General features: G+C 37.3%; 3 protein-coding genes across 3 annotated transcripts in view; all 3 read right to left on the bottom strand.

The window, feature by feature from the left end:
- LOC134812188 (probable endonuclease 4) overlaps positions 1 to 10,480 on the bottom strand; it is a 48,298-nt gene extending 37,818 nt beyond the window's left edge. Inside the window, exons 1-4 of the mRNA XM_063819432.1 lie at positions 9,604 to 10,480; positions 9,082 to 9,269; positions 8,624 to 8,758; positions 7,001 to 7,110 (exon numbers count right to left, since the gene is read on the bottom strand). Coding sequence (XP_063675502.1) covers positions 7,001 to 7,110; positions 8,624 to 8,758; positions 9,082 to 9,269; positions 9,604 to 10,168 — 998 coding nt within the window. The 5' untranslated portion in view covers positions 10,169 to 10,480. The remainder of the gene's footprint in view (positions 1 to 7,000; positions 7,111 to 8,623; positions 8,759 to 9,081; positions 9,270 to 9,603) is intronic.
- LOC134812178 (uncharacterized) lies at positions 10,480 to 13,447 on the bottom strand. The gene is made up of 2 exons (XM_063819422.1): positions 13,091 to 13,447; positions 10,480 to 12,813 (listed from the first exon to the last, which is right to left on the bottom strand). Exons 1-2 carry the CDS (start codon positions 13,355 to 13,357, stop codon positions 11,113 to 11,115), a joined length of 1,968 nt encoding a protein of 655 aa, XP_063675492.1. The 5' UTR covers positions 13,358 to 13,447; the 3' UTR covers positions 10,480 to 11,112.
- Positions 13,448 to 18,802: 5,355 nt separating this feature from the next.
- LOC134818924 (potassium channel subfamily K member 3-like) lies at positions 18,803 to 20,669 on the bottom strand. The gene has a single exon (XM_063828644.1). It carries the CDS (start codon positions 20,667 to 20,669, stop codon positions 19,683 to 19,685), a length of 987 nt encoding a protein of 328 aa, XP_063684714.1. The 3' UTR covers positions 18,803 to 19,682.
- Positions 20,670 to 21,372: the final 703 nt, after the last annotated feature.

Genomic DNA, 21,372 nt, shown 5'->3' with positions numbered 1-21,372 from the left:
ATAATACCAATTGATCTACCCAGGACTCATTACTTTTATCTTTACTCAAAGCATTTCGTGAACTCACTGCTAAGTATTACATACTATTGTAAGGCGATATTAATTTTACTTTGTTACGAGCCGATCTCGACTGAATGGTACCACTGATATCTTGATATAGATTATAAAGACGTACCTCTTTCAGCGCATCCTAAAAGTCTCCCAGACCTAAGGCACAAAAGAAATATACCATGCTGATTGCTCGATTCTCTTAATATGATTCAGCTAAATGTCACCTTCAAGAAGAATTATAGGGGTGCGAGGGTAACAGTCATAATAGAGGTCATAATGGTATCTAATCATCATCTGCATCGTCCAATTTCAATTACGTCACAATGGCTGATAATTAAAATAACAATATTGTCACTGTCACAATAGCAGATGATTTAGATGTTCCCAATATTTAAATATCAATAGTGATGTTCATCACATTAAGCGCGTGTTTAAAGTAACGTTGCCAAGTAATGTTGACACGAGGCAACTTGGCAGTTTGGTAATAATTGAGGCGGTTACGTTCAATAAATGCAATGAACTTTAAATTTAGGTAATCCTTTTCTGTTATTAAAACTTTCTCAAATTAATCCCCATTGGCCGCGGATCGCGTGACGCATTGAACAACTTGGGCTGAACGTTTTTGGGCATGATCTGGGTTTTAAAATGAACGGAACGGGGCATCATCCTCATTTTGATTTTGCTTTGGAATCATAGGGGGAGAGGGGTTTGAAAAAGTTCTAAGATAATGCTACCGATCCATATCTACTTCTTGAAATATTGTGCATTCATTTGTGCACAATTTTAGCTCTGTGATTTTTTAAATAAATATTAGTGGCGATGACGTCACCTCAATACATTCTTGATATATTGCTGAAAAACAGAGCTAGAGCCTGCGCTCTAGCTATTATATCAATAAGAAATATTGGATCAGTAACGTGCACCGAGGCCAGCCAATGTTTATTAGATTGCTGTGAACTATTACTTAGTCTTATTAAAGGAAACAATAACTTGATAATAAACTGTAATAAGCCTCTTGAGATACACACCGTGTACATCAGTACAGACTATTCCTGGGTAATCTACACTTTATTAAAAGGCGTAAATGCTGTCATTAATATAACGTATCTTTAATGGCTTGGAGCTTTCTAGATTTGTTCTGGCAAGTAGTGGTGATAAATGCTTTATCCTTCCGAAAGTAGAAAATATGAGTACAGACACAGTCACAATTCACATTTACCTGGCTTCGCAGTAACCTTTGTAGACTAAAAACTAGGAAAGAAAATGGTATCACTTCTGAAAGACACCGCCTGACCTAAAGATCTAGACCCCTTACAGGCCGGCTATTTGGCATGTCAAACGGGACCGAGAAAGCAAGTTCTAGCCCTTATTTGAGTTCCATACGACAAACCGTGTTATAAGCGTCAAATTTCTCATAAAACTTGAGGAATGGTGCTTGACGAAGCGGGGTTGATTAACTTCCCATATACAGTTTCACCTTTGTTTAGATCAATGTTTTACAAACGTTTGAGGCAAATACCTCGGTCTTTGAATTACTCCAGATGTGGTCGGTTGAATATCTTAATCTTGAACCCCTGAACGCTCCATGACTTTAAGTGGCTTGCTTTAGTTATTCATAACTTAGGGTTTTTGTGAGCTGGCATTTTTTTTGCAATTTTCAAATTCTTCTGACGATTTTAAAATTTGAACGGTTCGTCCTATTGATCGAAAATTTCGTTTCAATTATAAAAAGTCTGGCGAGTGTTGTTACCCGCATGTCACATATTTTAATTGATCACATAATTGAGCAGTCTTTATTCTATAGTTAAATAGTATTACTGAGTGCCCAATACTTCAATAGCTATTACTAAGTTTCATTTTTCTATGAATAGTTGTTGTCAGAAGCGAATTAAATATGTATAACAAAAAGTGTGTAACATAGAACTCTAATTGCTCAGCCTTTCCTGCCATAGTACTTTAAATATGAGACTAAAAACTGCATATTTCTGTTGACCTTCAAGTTGAAGCTGCCGTTATTATTCTATCCTATTTGATTTCTGTTATAATTCCTCCAACTACACATGATAGACCCCACAAAATTCAATTGATTCACACAGTTCAACAATAGCAATAGCTTTTTCAGTACAGTTAGGGAGCTTTTCCGGCTACACCACTTATATGATGAGGTTAAACAGGTTACATACTTTTCTCGACATTAAAACTGTTGTTACGTTAAAATAGGATTATAATGTTTTGCGGTAAATAATCGCACTTTAACCATGAGTATAGGTCTCCCAATACCTATGCTATTGTTTAACACACGTAAATGGGTCGTTCACATATTACGTAATCAATATTTTAGCAATTTTTACCCCCCCCCCCCCCCCCCCCCCCCGTAATCAACCGTAATCAAGACCCAACCCCACCCCCCCCTCCTGACAGTAATATTACGTAATGGCCTGACTATTTTCCCTGGAAACACTTTTCTTTACGTTTGATGCTACCCTGATCATAATGAGCCGAAATCATTGTTATTATATCCGGCCAAGCACCTTTCAAACTACTTAAGTTATAGTCGCGTCGGATATCCGATCAATTTCTAAATTTTATCACTATCAGCGTGAAATTGAGTGGAATTTGAATTAAAATACTTAGAGGGTAAATAATAAAATGTTGATTAAGTAATCAACAACCAAACACCCCTCCCCCTCCCCCCCCCCTCCCCCCCCCCCCCCCCCCCCCGGCCCCCCGTAATCGACCGTAAGCATTTTGAAACCCCCCCTCGGCTGATTACGTAATACGTAAAAGACCCCAAACACGATAGTTTAACAGTTTGATAGTACCTCCGCCATGTGTAAACTGATTAATCACATCTAGTCCGTGAACAAAGCCTGTCTTGCCTACAAGCGGCACCTAGCTCACACAAACACAGCTTTCTACTGACATCGTTTAGATAGACCGTCAAATGATCCCACACCTCATATAGTTGAGGTGATATCGTGTTTAGTCAGTAGTTGTAACTATTACATTGGGGTCTCAGTGTTTTTATTAGGTAGTGTATAATTTCTAATTACACGTGGTATTGAAGGAGGCAAATTAGGAAATATTTCCGGTCAAAGTTAAAATTTACTAATTTTTTTTCCCAATTATATACTGTCGAGTGTTGACACCAGCTGTGAGGACTTTAAATAAAAGAGAACTTAATTTGAAGAATAACAGCTTTTCATCGTCAACTAATGATCAGAGTTATTTAAAGCCACACTCATTTCGTGTTGCCCTGACATTGTTCATCTACCACACAAGAGTTGGTAATTGGTCCTATTCGTTTTCTCTGTTAAATTAGGTTGAACACATTTAGTGTTGTTTAGCCTCTTCACTGCCGGCTGCATGTAAAACTGCCGATCATACAAAATATCATAGTCTGTACGCTGTGACAGATTAGTTCGTGTTTACACCTTGCTTCATGCTAAACTCGTCTTCATGACACCTTTCCTAACTCTTTACAGCGAATAACAATTGCTTTCTCTAACACGTTTTATCGATTAGTGCTGCAGTTCTACCTTGCTATATTTTACCTCAGTTCATAAAGCATTGTCTCTGGAAGATCAAACAGAACTAGTTTCCGTTAGCCCCAACTCAAACCACGTATGTGTCTTGGGAAGCTCCACTAGAACTAACAATTAAACAATATTTTAAATTTAAACAATATAGTTGCAACAATAGGAGAGACTGTGACTTCCCGCAACTCCATGCCAGGTGTAAATTTTCACAACAATGGCTGTGTGAACTATTATGAAGTGCGCGGATAGTTTGGCGAATTTTCTATTTGTTATCATGTGGCTATATGCGTTGATAGAAATTTCATTTTATTCTGTTTTAAATTCTGCATAGGTAAGACTAGGAGAGCCAGGGCCACCCAGCGATAACACACTCAGGTCTTTAAACTGCGACTAAAAAATTCCTTGCAGACGGTCTTGTTTAATAATATTTGTACAGAAGCAGCAACTTCAAGTAACAGGCCATATTATTTAGTCTTAATTTCGATTAACAAAACATTATACTCGTTCGTGAATTTTATACATTACACTAATTCTAATTATCGCCTTTATTCTTTTTTTGGCCATCTTTGTCCTCACAGAGCTGACTAATATGATAATCGAAGTTTTGATTGCCGCCATTTACTCACTTTAATTCGACTCTTAGACGATTAAATTACCAGACTCGACTCAATCTATTGTTGAAAACGGTCCACGTGTTTAAAGGTTCCTTTGTCCTAGTTATTTACTCCATCCTAAAAAACAGCAGTCATATTTGTCGACATCTTCTCACGAATTATATTTTATTAGCTTCTTACTAGCGATTTCTGTAGATTGTAGGAATTACTTTCTTTGAGTGCACTATTTGTGTATCGGTGAACTCTTACAGCAGATGTAAATTCGTCAGCTTATAAATTCATACTTATTATTCTACTTAAAGATGACTAGTCATCAAATTAGGCTGCTGTCATGATATTTTGTTTAAAGGAGATTGTCTAATCATTTAATGTTTATGTCTGAGCAACTTATAATCGTATGAGAGTATGAGGGTGCTACTTGGCAATTTGTATAGATTACAATAGTTTAATGATAATAAGAACAAAGATGGGAATCTTTAAATAATCTATTTAACATATTTTAATAATTTAACATAAATAAGATTAAAATTAAATAATTCCTAACTTCCAGCTCACCAAAATGGCAGAGTACCGCAACTACACCGAAATCCGGATAACGAACACAGCAGAGCGCTACACCTGGGCCAGCTACTTCATCCTAGTGGTCCTCTCCTCCATTATCGGGGACTCCCTCATCCTCCTTGCCACCCTCAAGTACAAAGCCATCAAACTCCACAAAGTCATCGTCACCATCATCCAACACATGGCAGTGTGCGACATCCTGACCTGCCTCGCTGCCACATTCGGTCCCATCTCCATGATAGCTGACGGACACGTCTTAGGACAGTTTGTCTGTTACCTGTCCACCTATACGATCTACCTTACCTTACCGGCTAGTTTCCTGCTCATCTCCGCTATCACAACCAGCAAGATGATGTTACTGAAGTACCCGCTCCGGGGAGGAGCCTGGTCCTCCAGAAGGTCCCATCTTATCAGTGCTGCGTGCTGGGTATGTGCTGCTACTGTGGACATGTCCTTGCTCCTGGTGGACAGTGATGACATCTACTTCGGCTACAAAGCTTACAAGTGTGACTATCACTTCACAGCTGATATCTGGAAGTGGTTGCGACCTGTGCTCAGTATCTTTACTTCCCTCCTTCCAAACATTGCGGTTGTTGTAACGACCCTGATGTTGCTGGTTGAAGCTAGAAAGGTAGCGAAGAGAGGGAGAAGTAGTCTCAGATGGCAGGGTACGATAACAGTTATCCTCACAGCTGTTATCTATTGCGTATCAATATTACCCTTTACTCTGTACCTGATTGCGGGTCCTCACGTCACGGAAGAACCACCAGGGACCTTCCATCTTCAGTTCTACAGGTGCGCCTGGTCAATCCTCATGTTGAGTGTCATGTCGAACTTCTACATCTACCTACTGACTATTACTAGCTTTTAGACGCTTTCTATTTTCTAAGCTACCGAGGCTAAGTGCAAAAGGAATGTCAATAAACATCCATTGCGAATCAGAATATTCTATTTACAAATACGACGTTGTACCGAGAGGACATAACTAAACATTTTAGATTCATGTTTTTTTTAACTATTTGGAACGATAATTTTTACTGAATTATTATTTGTAACTAATTATTATTTCTGAACTAGCTGACCTTTTCTATACTAATCTGTAGTATTCCTTATACAGTAAAACCCCAATTAACCGCAAACCCCGATTTACTCAAAAGTGGTCACTAACCGGTCACTAGAAACAGCTTGCTCTGGGTTGTGCAATCAAGACTGGCTATTTACCGGCCAGTTACCGTGTTGCAAGTGATAATTGTGCTTTTAGTTTTAGACAAATAGATACGTCGACAAATAGATACACCCGTTGTAGGTTAATAACCTACCAAGACAAGCGCTGAGTTGGACTCGTCAACAGTCTTGGTAGGGTAGAAATACAACTCAATATACCCAATATTTGGAATAAATATTTTAAGAGTATCACCCGTTAACGTTTTCATGTCTACGTGACTACCATCAAGATTCTATATGCGTTTTTTGGGCGACTAAGGATGAATAAAGATAGTCGATAAAACGTTTGGCTATTTCTCGAACTGTACCGAGTCTGCTGTGTCAGGTGGAAAGATCAGCAGGTTGATGTTCATTGTTCAGTCTTGAAAGAATTGGAGGTCCCGTGCAAGTCGGTTGTCAGTTAAATACCGAGTAGTTGAAAAGGGTATGTTTTTAAAAAGTAGCAAATCCCAATTTTTTTTTCATTTCATCAAAAGTTATCGTTATTCCCAAGAAACTTCTAGTATAGCCCCCTGCATTATCAACAGAGTGTAAAAATTTCTCGATGAAGATGATGAGATTGAGTGATGAGACCCTGTCATTAGCACGAGGACAACCTATCACTCTATCCTGTGCCCCAGGGTACAAAGTTCAGGGGGAGGAGGTCCTGATCTGCGATGATGAGAGTGAACTTCCGTTTTGTGAGCCAGGTATGTATTTTGTGTGTTATGGTACATTAAATGGCGGCCAGAGACAAGCAGCAACCTCAAGCGGCAACGTTCTGATGGCTGATAGTTAAGTTTACTCCTACTTTAGAGTGAACTATCGATACTGTGGATAATATCTCCATAGTATCCACACTGGATGTTAAACGTCCTAAGTATTTAACCAAATTTGATGTTGCGTTAAAAATTTTGACGCAGATATATTTATCTTCTTAAAGGCTTTTAAACTGCAGATGGTATATCAAAAATGTGTCCCCAATACATAAAGTTATGTACAGCTAATATCACGATCTATTGTGAGACTCACCCAGCAGCCATAGCATGACAAGTGTCGAAACAAACTCCCACTCTCGTCTTGTCAGTCACGTGACTGATTATACTCCCTAGATCAGACAGATCGCCTCCAACAGTTGTTCCCTGAAATATTTAAGCGTAAATCCGCGTAATATCTTCATTAATGATTAAGATAAATTGTTTTCTGTCTCATTAAATAAATTGTTACTGCACAAGACAGAGGACGTATACTTGTGTCACAGTGACGTGAGTACGCTTTGTTACACAGTACAATGCAACATAATCTAGAGTCCATCGGCTCAGTTACAATGGCAATTCTGGGATAATATAATCAGGTTGATATACACAGGTGCAGCTAATCAGGCTCGGTTACCTACACTGCTATCCACGCACACTTTGATATCCGATCTAATGCAAGGCCCTCATTCTACAAATTAAAGTGTTTTGTTATCTAGTCGGACAAATCTGTAATCTACCTGGCAGGCAAAACACCATTACTTGCAATAATTTCGTGAGAAAAATCCGAGAAATCAAATGTGCGTACAAAAAATTGAAACTTTGATACTGGTGGGAAGATGAGCTGAAACTTAAATGTCTGTTTATGATAAGCATTCCAGAGCCTGTTTTTAATGAATCGTAGATAAATGTGACCATTGCAATGAGCTTTCTAAGCTCGATCAACTTCGTGAAAATATGGCTCAATGCTCACCAGTCCCCACCCAGGCCACCGGTGTCCAATCATACAAAATAATGTTATGTTTTCCTAAAAATCAAAAGACTATATCACATTTTGCATCTTACTTTACTAAGAGCCAATATTATCTGGCAACCGTAAGAACACTAAAATACCCCCACGACCACGGGCCACACGGACTTATAATTGGCCCCATAGTAAGGCCTCTCTTAACTATCTTGCAAACATTCTGCATGCCATCTACAGATCGATACTCCGTGGGTGAGCTAATTCATTTTCAGGTTATCGTCATTTTAAATTATGCTGTATACGGTGTATGCGGATTTGATAACTTCATTAATTGTGTTTGAACTTTGAAGATCAAGTAAATATGATTTTCGGGAAGCGATCCATAGTTAAGCAGATAAATTAATTTCACAATAATTTAATAATAATTCAAGCAACAGGTGGATGAACGGCTAAATGGTTGAAATGTTGATTTCAGATCCTCAGCCTGTATAAAATTTAATCGGTTTTCTAGAATTCGAAAGTTAAACTAGGCGCGCGCGCGCGCACGTTTCAAAAGCGCGAAAAGTGCTTTACTTGAAATAATCAAAGCATTTTCGCGTGTTCCAGTATCTTTCAAAAGAAGACCCTTTTTCTAGTTTCCCTTAAAATTATTCCGAAAATTTCTCTGGGCGTAGGATGCGGATGTGATAGCAAAAGATTTGGGGCCAAAAATGAATCAAGAATAGCCTATCTAATAGGGCAAGACCTGAATACTCTTTCACGATTCAAGTCATTACAATAACCGGAACCTGACCAAAACTCATTCTAAAAACCTGACCCAATTCTCCAATTAGCTCATTTCCATAAATGACTTTCGCTGCGGCCATGGTCACAGGATTTACAGATACCTGTCACTAACGGCTGAAAAGTGGCATCAATGTCTGGATAACCCACCTGTTTGCACATATTTTCAAGAAGGACAGTTACATTGGAGGTAGCAGAGTGTGCCTTGTTTATACTCTCTGCTATCTGTTGTAAACATTTCTCTTTATCCATACCCTTCACAGCACTTCCAGGATGTATGTTCAACTGTAACGATATTACTGTTCTCGAAAAGGTAATATAATAGCTCCAAACAATGATCGAATAAAAACACTTAACAGATTAATTAAAAACCACTTAACAGATTAATAAAAAACACTTAAGATTAATATCAATTAAAAAAGAGATAAATAAAAAAGATAAAAGAATCATATTTCTAATGATCTCACAGGTCAAATCCATCTTGTTACGCTTTTCTTTAACCTAACTTGGACAGAGTAACATGGCGACTTTGTCATATATAATATAAAGGAATTAATTAAGTAATATCTTTGGAATGTTTCAACTATTAGACCTGCCAGACAACTTACCCAACACAGCTGTAACTGCTCACAAATCTTAAGCTCAGTTTCAAAGCAAGCGTAACTTTTATCGTATATAGTCTGATCTGGAGACCCCAAATTAACGAGATAGTTACCATGTGGTACTATGTTCTCCCGCTTGTATCCCAAAATCTTTACACCTTCGTTAAATATTGAAACTTCTTCATCTGACAGAGCTGAACATTAGGGGCGTTACAATTAGGGGCGTTACAACTTCCAGATTATATTTAAGATTTCAGGGTGATTATGATTTAAGCTGTTACCAGTAGCAGTAGGGATCGTTCACATGTTACGTAAGCCAGCCGAGTTATTGCTACAGTAAATACAATAGCTATAATATGTGTAAAGTGGCTTTAGCGGAGGGGTAGTCTAAATTCTAAATGTGGCTTACGTAATATATGTGAACATGAAGTTTGAGCTTGACACGGATCATAGCTGTGATCCCTACCGAACTCTTTAGAAAGTATCACAATGGTATATAACGATACTTTTATTAAATTAAAATCAAACCTTTTTCAGTGGTCCACCTGCGAGGCTGCGTGATAAAGAAAGCCATTGAAGTAGCTTTTATCTTAAATGCGTTGATAAGCCCATTATAAACTCCCTTAGCCACTGAAATGTGAGCCCCAATTGTCAGACTGTTTTCTGATATGAACTTAATAACGTCAGGACTTTGGTCGGCTAACTCTGTGAATTCGGTAACTTTTTGTGTGAGCAAGTCTACAGCAACTTTCGGTGGTTTTTTAGCCGTTGTCTTCTTAGGAGCAGGATCGCCGGGTCGTTTACATTCTTTCAGGGATTTCAGATAAAGTGAAGAATATCCAGACTTCTTGGTCTTAGCCTTTTTAGTGGTATCACTTTTGTTTTCCTTTACTTCAAGCATCCTCTCTAATTTAGATTTCATGCTTGTAGCTGCACTATCAGAAGGTATGTCACTAGCTGGCTGTTTCAGTTCTGCATCATCTACTTTTGCCTTTGGTACAATCCGGGCTTTTCTGGTTCGTTTGACTGCTGTTTTTTCTATAATCTCCTCATCCGAGTCGGAGCTTCGTGACAGTGTTTTTCGTTTTGGCATCTTGAACACTTAGAAAAAGATCTAGGAAACTAGTGTCAGTATTTAAATGTCAGCTGTATTTCTATTAGAAATATGAATTTAAGATCTCGAGACACTAATTGTCATTTGTCATTTAGTTTCATATCGAATATAAGGAAATTTAGTTAGTTGACGCTCTTTATTTTTGATAGATTTAATTTAATTTACTGATATTTTTGTAGTAATTGAAAGATTTATGTGAAATTACAATTAATAGTTTAGGCAGTCAAATGAAACAAATTGTTTCAATAACTTAATGGTATTATAATGACTTAACAATTAGTAAAAATAAAGGGTCACAGTTTTCTAATTAAAAAAACTGAGAAAAATCGACGTTTGTGAACATTTTTGTCTAAAAATAAATGTCTCTGATTCATGATTTGTGTTCATTCATTAGAAATGTTTGCAGGATGAATTATCTTGATGTAATATAACATTTAAAAATTTGACAAAAACACGATCATACATCCTCGTGACAATCAGCCCGAACAACATAAACAATTGCACACAAACAATTAAACAACTCTAATTACTAAGATCTAGCAATGCAGAGTTCTACTTATTTGTAACACTAACAACAAATTATTACTTTGAGAAAACAGTTACTGTAGATGCAAAGACATCAGGATTTAAGCAGATACACTAATTAATAATTCACGTCCTCCTGACAAAGTACTTGAAAAGCCTAAAGTAATAAATAACAATTGTATTATCTGATTATAGAGTAAAAACATTTCATCTTGACATATAGGCAGCTAAACAGTCATATGATCTAGCATACTTAAATAACATTAATGACTCAAGCCTCAAGTTGGCATAATTGAAGGTCACGTAATAACTTGCATAGTAGCATAATTTGTCCTATCTTGATTCCTCACTTGACACACTATTGTCTATTATAATAGTCAAATATCGACCAATAACATCTACGATTCCTCGCTTCTGTGTCTCTTCACAGGGTTTTGTGTGGTTGATGAGACGACCCCATCAGGTCCCACCACAGAATATAGGGTTCCACTCTGGTTGCTACCATAGTTCTCCTTGTCAGAGTGCCTCTTGTACCTCATCGGATATGAGGAGGGAAACCCATTTTCAGCTTTACCATACAAAGGGTCTGAGTACAGAGGCATTGGATCAGGGAGAGGGGGAAGGGGGATACGGGGCTTGAATTCTTGCTCCGGAGCTTTGGCTGGAAGATCAACTGTCTCCATCATGTTGAGCAGAGGGTCGGGAGGGTAATCTTCAAGGCCCGGTGGGGCGGGTTCAGGCTGAACACAAGCTTCGTGACCGTTATTTGGGCGAAATGCTGGCCTTCTTCCAGGTTGCAATGGGAACTTAGGAGGTACGTTACCATTGACGGGAAACAACTGTTTGGATACTGACTGAGAATTGTTTGGAGGTTTTACTGGCTCAGCTTCCGGTACTTTTTGCTCTTCTGTTGATTCGTATTCCTCCGCAACAGAAGGGTAACTTGGGAATCGCGTTCTGGTAACAGGGCTGGTCATTTGTAGGTTCATCATCTCAGCCACAGCACCATTTGTTGAATCCTTTCGATCTAGCCTAACTCTTATTTCGGAGCTGTTCTTTGTTTCTGCTGTGCTATTATCAGACGTCTCTTGCTGAGCTTCAGATGTATTCTCAGTCTTATCCTCACCAGACTTACTCAAACCAGTTATGTCCTTAGAACCACCAGTAACAGCATCGTTAAAGAGATCGTCATCATCTGTGACAGGTTCTATTTCTACCTCATCGTCCGAGATAGTCTCATACTCTGGAACAATCGAGACATTCTCACCCTCCTTCTTCTCTCCCTCGTCGTCTGACTCCTCCTCTTCCTCTTCTTCATCAATAGACAAGTTCTTCGACTGTACCACCATCATCAGAAACCTAAACATCTCAACTCTGTCCGGCATCTCGTCACAAAGCTTTTCAATGGTAGCCCCCTTATCCGAAAGGTAGTAATAGAAACTGAAGAGCTTCCCATCAAAATAGTTGTGCAGTAAGAATGGTTCTGTAGGTAGGTAAGTAACAGAGGCAATCTGAAGCAGGGCCTCAGCCCCACGTGCTAGCTGGAGAGCTATGTTGATAGCACGTGTGTTAACAACTGATACCAGTACTCGTTTTAGTGACGTCACATCAGCCGCGTACTGAGAAACAGCCTGTGCCAGAACTGCGTTAAGCTCCCACTGCGCAAGCTGGATAAGAGGACTATGCCACCAGTAGTTGAGGATACAACACAGACCCAGGTAATGGGGAGGCAGCTGCTGTGCCAGGGTTGTGTTAAATGTCACCTGCGCACACTTCACAAACGTGGCCCATCTCAGAGACTCCCTCTTATTACTCTGTAAACGCTCCAACTTCACTGTCTTTTCTTTGATTGTGAACTCTTCACACGTGACAGCTTCTACAGCTAGGTTACTGGCGGTACATTTCTCTGAGACAGAGGCAGCATTACCGAGCAAGATGCTATAGCATGCTTTACGGAGGGGTCGGTACAAGTTGAAGGAGGAAGTGAGGGGCTCATGTTCGAGGGTAACCCCTTGTTCATACAGATAACTGGTCAGAATACCGCACACAAATGGTATGGAGTCACAACTGATCTGTTTTGTTACTGCATCTTCATATATCTGAAATGAGGGATTAAAAAACGTCATTATCAACACTTTATATAGATTTCGATCATTTCAATGGGAAAGTCTGTCATTTCGATTGTGAACAAATTTTCTAATTATTGGCAAATAGAATCGCAATTTACACACTAATAAAACCATAAACAGAATTCGAGAAAATTGTATCAATTTTGATAAAATATTATAAGATTTTATTAGTTTTAATGCTTGTATTATAGATGAAATTATTATTATAACATGGTGAGATGAAATTATGTGGTTAGAAAATGCTAACCTGGCTGATGTTATAAGTAACTCGACTATCATCTGATGGCTGATTTGGTTTCCAAGCTTCATCGACGCAAGACAAATTATACCTACTGATAATGGCTTGGAGAAAGTCTGTTTTGGATTCGTCCGCCAGAGCAGTGCGGGCTAACATGTTATATTGTGTAGTTTGGGGGCGAACATACATGCAGATTCTTGGCATGATGTCAAGGACTAGATTGAGTCCCGAGAGCTGCATTCCTGACTGAAGTTTCCTGTGGAATGCGTGTAGCATCTCCCGAGGAATGAGAGAATTACCGAGGAGACATGATAATAGGGGCAGGTGGTGTTCTCTCAACCCAAGATTCTTTTGTCAGTAAGAATCTGTCGGATATAAAACTAGGGGTTTTTCTCTTCAATTTTGAGTTTTTAAAAAGAGGGAGCCCTTCAAGGGTATGAATCCCCCCCCCCCCCCCCCCCCCCAACCCCCCTCCCCCCCCCCGAAATCACTGACCGAAATATCCACCTCGACACGACATCTTTCAGAAACTGAGCAACAACAAAATAGGCCACGGAGGGTTCTGATAAAGTCTTAGCATAGGAGCCTCGATGAAGACACAAAACGAGACCATTTTTTTAAATTTTTTTAAAATCAGTGGGGGTGAGCGCGTCTTCCCAGGGGGCATGACAAAAACACACACACCCCTCGCCAACAAGCTATAACAAACTTCCGACAATGTCCTTTATCTCCTTTCCACTTCCCTCCGAAAAACCAGCTATCTGCCGAACAAAATTTGGACAAAATGAAATCCCCTCAAGGGCATAACATGTTCCGGGGTTTTGGGGGGGACAGGGACTGTCTTCACCACGCTTGCATTTTTCGCTGATGTTTCGTCTAGTCCCTTTACCACCATTCATGTAGCGGGAAAAAGAAAATTTCAAGTTTAGTCTGACATACTATATTATATTTTAACTGACGAATTTCCCCGGCAAAGGGACAAGAAGAAAAAACCCGAAAATCGACCTCAAAAAAAACCCCCGGTGAGCCAAACCAGCTCGAAAAGGAGTTGAAACCCCGATTTTTACGGGTTTAGAAAAGGATAGGAATAGGCTATAAAACTTAGAATTTGATTTAGGCTTTAGATTTTTTTAATTAACGCGGAAATGAGGTTAAATAATCTTTGAATAATGGCGTTATTTAAGCAAAGGTTTACGCGCTGTGGTAGAATGGCTATCCATTATCGGTATGAAATCTTTTATCTAGATAAAAATAAAATTTTGGTTTTTTCTAGATAAAACCGATAAAACCCCATAATTTTTTGCTGAAGGCCAAAGCCAAAATGTTTTCCAAATTCACAAAAACTGATTGTCGACTTTTTTTCTTTTACCCGTATCTTTCTAAAGTACAACTTCCCTTTTTTTTGAAAAAATAGAGCATCATTTTTTCTGGGGGCAATGTTACCATTCCTTCAAAAAGTAACCAAAGGTTTTCTTCTCCTAAGAACAGTAGGAAACCCGTTCCTTTAAAAAAAGTGATCCCGTTCCCTTTTCCCAAAAACATGTGTCCCCTTCTCTCAAAACAGAGACCCAAAGGGGTTTTCCTTTTCCAGAACAGTAAGTAGTACCCCACTAGTTCTCTTTAAAACATAGACCAACGGTTTCCTTCTCCCGAGAACCTAGTGCCCCCTTCTCTTTTAAAAAAATAACCAACGTTTCCTTTTTCCAGAACAGTAGTGCAACAAATCCAATTCCCTCGAAAAGTAAAACATTTTTAATGATTCGTGAACCTTTCCCTTTTTCTGTGGATAACTTGGGGGCAAAAAGATTCCTTTTCCTGAAGACAAGTTTCCGCCTAGAAAACTTACGGGAAATTTAATTGATGCCCGCCGGATTTTTGACTCTTGTTAACGTAACTGCCGTTTTCCCTTTTCCAGAAGGTTATAAGGTAGAACGAGCACCCTAGCCTCAGATAACAATTCAAAACTTTTCTAGTTCTACAGTTCACAGTTTACATTTTTACAGTTCACAGTTCCATAGGTTACAAAAGTAAATAAAAATTGTGTAGCTCACATTTAAGTAAACTACCTTTCATCATACTATTAAAAAAACATAAATTTCTTTAAAATTTTACGGATGGGGCAGTTTTTTTTGGTAATTTAGTGAAAAATTTTTATACCGATAAAAAATAGTTTTTTCAGAAAACAGATAACCCCTTTTTTAAAGAATTTCGGGGATAATTATCGGTAACGATTTTCGGGGGGATAGCCCCAGTAGCAACTTAAAATCACGTGCGCGAGCAACCACAGATTAACAACGCGCTTTTATGCTGTATGCACGTCATAATTTCAAAAATAGCTCACATTTTTTGCTCACGCTATGACTTCTTATAACTTTGTTTGTGTTGGAAATTTTTTGAGCGGGAAAAAAGTATCGTTTTGGGGAAACCGAATACTAACAAGCTGCGCCATTGTTAGATAAATTTTCCCTTTTGTCTACGTATAAAAAGAGCTATATGATGAAGAAAAATTAAAAAATAACTGATTTTTTTAAAAATTTTTCGAACAAAGCTTTCGACTGCGGTTTCTTCGCTAAGCTACACACAATGCGACATTTCCCCGCACACACAATCAACAAAATTTTTGTTTCCAATTCGCAAATAACTTTCGCATTAAACACACGGCCATTTTAAAAGCCTGGCAATAAACAATTACTGCATTTTCCCATTAAATATCTTCCAAAGATTAACATATTTTTTCTATCGTTGTTGTTTTTCAATGCCCCTTTCTTTGGGTTAGACCTGTAAACGGAGATCTCTGCACAATCGTTTGCTGTGAAGTTTAAAAATAGAAAAATTTAACACCGTGACTCATTAAAAAGTGTAATTCTATTTTTCAGTGAAGCAGGGGTTTGGCAACTAAAGCATATTTGTTGGATTGTTTTTCCTTTTTCTAGCGATGACCGATAAATTTGAAAGATAAATTTGTCCCTTATATTCCTTTATAAAATTTTCGACACACGGATTTTAACGGGGGTGTTAGCTGTATGCTACGTCAGAATTTACAACACTCACAAACCCTCATGACGCATTACCTATATAATTTATAAATTTGGTTTTATTGAAAATTTTTTTTGCGGGAAAAGTACGTTTTGGGGCTATAAGAAAGAAATTAAAACAAATGATTTTAAAATTTCCTCGAACAAAGCTTTTGACTGCCGGGTTTCTAGTTAATATATTTATATATAGTTTTATATTATGGATTGGTAAGTCATCTGAATATTTTTAAACGATCAAGGTTATACTGAAAAAGATTTTAAAACTTTAAATCTGGCCCGCAAGAGAAACCCAAAGTCAAAATGTCATAACCTGAATTTCATCCAAATTTGGGAACTTTCATTATATAGTTCCCGCCTATTGAACATTATTTTCACGAAAATTTTAGGCATCTGACCAAGGAAGGGGAGTTTTTTTGAATAAAACATAAAAGGGTCAGAAAATAATAAATTTTTAGAAAATTACGTAAAGTATAAAAAAGCAATAACAATATTTTATAAAGAAAAATTTCATTACTGTCAATTCTTAAAAATCATCAAAACTATCAACTTTATATCACATATTACAATGTATCAAAACAAAAATAAGTAATCACAAAATAAAAACAATCGCAAATTAAAAGTAAAATTTTCATACAATTTTAAAATTCATATTAAAAATAAGAACGATATGGGGCCGTTTATTTGTTTTAGGGAAAGGAAATATAAGTACCCCCATTAAAAGGACGTGTAATTACTTGTCACACATGAAATTACTTAAACCCTGATGGTTAGGATAATCGCCCCATCCTTAGGCTAACTTTGCAATAAGGGAAACTTAATAGTAAAGATATCGCTTAAAATAGGCCGGCACGGGATGGTTTACTTGTCACACATAAACTTGACGGTAAAAGGACCCCTTGCGCCCTTTTTTACCAAATTTTTGATGCCCGTTTTGGGTGGGTACATAGACCCTTTCCTAATATTTACGACTTTTTTCGTTTGATGGTGCATTCAGGTTTTCTCTGTCACACATTAAAGAAAATATGTAATGATGTTTAGGGCACCTGATAAGCAATGCTAGTAGTGTAAGTTTATTTGATGGCTGGAGAGTGCTGGGAATTGTTATTATATCATATAGTCGTAAGGGAATTAAAACACAGAAGGCACAACCAAGCTTACTTTGTCACACAATCTTGGATAATATCTGAACATGTGTGAAATTGAACAAATAATGAATATACCAGCTTAAACCCCTCTATATTATACGTACTATGGATCAAACAACACTGCTAGTACTCTGCACCAGTCACATAAATCATTATCAGGTGGTAATATGTTAACAGTGTCACAATTAAACTACCGCTACATGGTCAAAAATAGGGTAATTTCGTCACAAAAAATTATTATAACTCTGTTAGCTCCTTGCTGGCAAATAACTAGTTTATCGAATTTTTTTGATGATAAAGTTACATAGTATTCTAAGAGAAGTATAGTTCTTCCAAAATAGGGGCAGACATGTTTACTTTGTCACATCAGTTATTATAAGAGTTAGGTAATCGTCATCAGATTAAAGATATTTTTCGTAGTTAGTGGATCGATTAATACTTTAATAGACCTGTAATAAATCCTATGCCAATTTAACACACTATCTTGATACTGTTGGGGCAGGGAAAGTTAATTTTGTCACATTTTCAATGTCTTTGACAAATTAAATCTAAATTTTAAAATTGAGTTCTTATGTTCTGGACAATATTCTTCCAATCGTTTCTGAAAGAATGTTGAATTCTAATAGAGTTATAGATCTTCAAAATAGGGGCCAAGACATGTTTACTTTGTCACATCAGTTATTATAAGAGTTAGGTAATCGTCATACTCATTAACTATATTTTTTTGTAGTTTGGATTGATTTATATAGGTAATAAAGCAGCCTATGCTAAGTTTTTACACACTATCTTGAAATTGTTGGGGGCATGAAAAGTTAATTTTGTCACATTTTTAGTGACTTTGACAAATTTAACCTAAAATGTTAAACTTAAGCTCTGATGTTCTGACAATATTCTAATAGAGTATAGAATATAGATCTTCAAAATAGGGGCAAGACATGTTTACTTGTCACATCAGTTATTATAAGAGGTTATTATAAGAGACTATTTCATTCTATAATCATTGTTTTTAATCTATTTACGATTTCGTATATATTTTGTGACAATGTAAACATCAACTGATCTTAACTTGCATCAACTACATTGTCATCATATAAAATTTTCCCGCCTTTCAAACCAAAATCAGATATAATTATTCGCCCAAAATTTTAAATTTCATATATTGTGACAGAATTAACCTCATTTCCCAATAACCAAGTGCCTGTATTAGCTAACTATTCAAAACAACATATTTTTAGGGCTATGCTTGGTAGAGCAACCATAAAATAATGAGTTGAAAGGGTTTTTAGGACACCTCACAGTAGAATAGAGGTATGGTATCATGAGTGTGACAAAGTTACCCAAATTATTGCCTTGTAACCGTTCGATCCGTGCCCTTTACCAATGTTGTATCATAATTGTTTAGATTGACCTAATTACTATATTTCCAGACCAAGGAATGATAATTAGACAACTGCAGTTAACTAAGTCACACAAAATGTGACATTTGAAACATTATAGTGCCTAACAACAATAGATTTTCTTTCTGAGCGGTGCATATGGGAGTATGGGTTGCGTGGCTAATGTTCAGAACTTCTGAACGTGCTAGGTTAATAGATGTCAAAATTAAGCCACTATCGTCAAAAACGCTATTATTTTTGTTTACCAATATCCTCAAACTCAAATGAACGTGTCCATATAGTTTTCTAATTTTCTAATGCATCTTTAATCTTAATGCTGGGAAATGCTCGATCAAATAATTCTCATGCATTATTAAAAATTCTAAAAATTTTCATACTACTAAAATCATGCTCTGAACAATTATTCTACGTCATCGAGAATGAGAGTGAGTCAGAAAATTAAATATTTACATAAATTACACTTCTTATTTTAAAATTCTAAATTCTGTATTTTTTATTCTATGATCTATAGTTTGAACTTTGAAGTCATTTGTCAACTGGATATAGCATGTAACCTTCAATTATAGAAATTAACAATTCATCTTATAATCAACTTACTACTTATGAAATAATGTTTTATAATTCTAAAACCATTAACCAACCTATCGCCAGCTGTAAAAGAGCATTAGAGGCCCAAAATGAGCTGATCTATAACTGGAATCTATTAGTATCATATCATATGATCAGTAAAAATTAAGTTAAACTATCTGTCTATGAATACAATAATATTGAAATCTAAAATTATATGGAATAAGGGTTCGGTTGGTTTAAAAAACACAATGAAATTTGATCAGCAGTTTAGCTCCAAAACTGAGTACTGATCAACTGAGCAAACTAAAATTCACAGCACAATTAGGACCAGATGCAGTTATGAAAATGACAATCTAAGGCAGATACAAGCAGGGAGGAAAATTTGTGAAATTATCACAACGTTCGAAAAACTGTGGGTACACTTCACAATACTCACATAATTTCACTATGTCCTTTATTGATGGCCTGCTGTGCTGACAGGTTTAGGAGCCCTCTTTTCTTTGAACTGGTTTACAATTGTTTTGGAAAGTGCCAAAAACAAACAGATAGGTATGAAGACAAAGAAGAACTGGCATGCTCCAAACGAAGTGTCATAAGCCCGGTGATGGAAGTCTCCATAACCAACTGTAAGCATAGATACGATTTGGAAATAGAAAGCATCCCAGTACACCCAATTCCCTTTTCCATCATCAGCCCATCCAGGAACAAAGTCAGCCCCCTCAATACTCCACTTGTGTTCACGTCTTGCAGAGATGCCAGCACAAAGAAGCACCACCAGAGTGAGTAGAGCAAACAGTATCCCACTTATTGAATATAATGCCCAGCCGTCAGGGTTATCCTCATATGTTTTGATCCTGTCTGCAAGGTTGTGCCTAAGTTTGGTGAACACTGTATCAATTATGTCCACCAAGGAGTAGAGAAAGAGCAAAATGATGGGAATTCCTGCTAGGAAATAGACTATCGTGAAGAATTTACCACCTGCGGAAACAGGAATCATGACTCCCCAGCCAGTAGTAGTGAGAACAGATATAACATAATCAACTGAACCTCCAAAATGCCACATGAAATCAAACACATTCCTCTTTGTGAGGCACTGCTGCTTTACAATAACCTCATATCTAGCAACGTCTGTTTTGTTACCAAGTAAAGCTTCATCAATGTCCTCATATCTCATTCTCAGATCCTTGAACTTTAAGGTATCTATATATCCCCTGTCCCACTCTCCTTCACCTATGGAGCTGTCTAGAATTTCCCAATTTCTTTCCGTGTATGTAAAAATCAGTGCAGCTATACACAGGCAGATAACAACTAAGCCAGTTGCCCAAACGACATCCTTGATCGCTCTGTAAGTAGGTCCTAGAAAGAAAGAAGCAAACTTGCTCTCATCTGCTGCTTGACCTTCACTGTTCAGGAGCTCCAAGTCATCTTCTGGGGTGAGCATTTTGCTGTAGAGGAAAATGAATTAAAAATCAACTTGAATTTTTTAGCACAATCACATTATCATTAAATCTAAAAATAGTGCACTCACAACAAGGTACATTGGCGCAAGCAATGGTACCATAACCTCTTGCAAAATTGGATTCAAATCTTGAAATTATAATTATTGAGCTCACAGCTCTACCTATGGAAATCAGAATACAGTGATGATCTTTGATGTAGGACTGCTGGAGTCTGGTCAAAGTTAATTGCTGGGATTGCTACAAGATTCAGAGAAATATTAGAAATAAATTAGCTAAAACCCCTGCAAAAAGGCTAATGTAATCGTGATCTACAAGTTAAAAAGTGCCAAGAATGAATCTTAAAGGGATATGGAAAACTATCAAACTGGCATCAAATATGACCCCTGGTACAAATAATTGTCAAACTATCAATGAGAATGATCCTGAGCTATTTAACTTTTTTTTGCAAATGTTGGAAAAGATTACAAAATCAGGCCCCAATATTGAAAAAGTTAGTTTTACTGATTTTTTTCTAAAACTTCTAACATCTCATTTGATGTTTCCCAAGAAATAAATGAAATGATACCCCAAATGTATGTGAAACGCCCAAGAATGAAAAGGCCCATATGACGGTGCCTCTTTTTTATTAAAGCAACTGTCCCATACATAGTTTGGGACCCACTTCCCCCATTTTGTCAATTTGAC

The sequence above is a fragment of the Bolinopsis microptera genome, chromosome 1, assembly GCF_026151205.1.
Source record: "Bolinopsis microptera isolate Bmic1 chromosome 1, MBARI_Bmic_1.0, whole genome shotgun sequence".
Lineage (NCBI taxonomy): Eukaryota > Metazoa > Ctenophora > Tentaculata > Lobata > Bolinopsidae > Bolinopsis > Bolinopsis microptera.
Note: the sequence above shows the minus strand (reverse complement) of the source record. Positions and strands in the feature narration are given on the sequence as shown.

Excerpts from the sequence above, each read along its gene's own strand:
- LOC134812178 (XM_063819422.1), bottom strand. The coding sequence starts at position 13,357 with ATGCTACACGCATTCCACAGGAAACTTCAGTCAGGAATGCAGCTCTCG. Across the intron at positions 12,814-13,090 it reads TTACTTATAACATCAGCCAG|ATATATGAAGATGCAGTAAC; the intron begins GTTAGCATTTTC and ends CCCTCATTTCAG.
- LOC134818924 (XM_063828644.1), bottom strand. The coding sequence starts at position 20,669 with ATGCTCACCCCAGAAGATGACTTGGAGCTCCTGAACAGTGAAGGTCAA.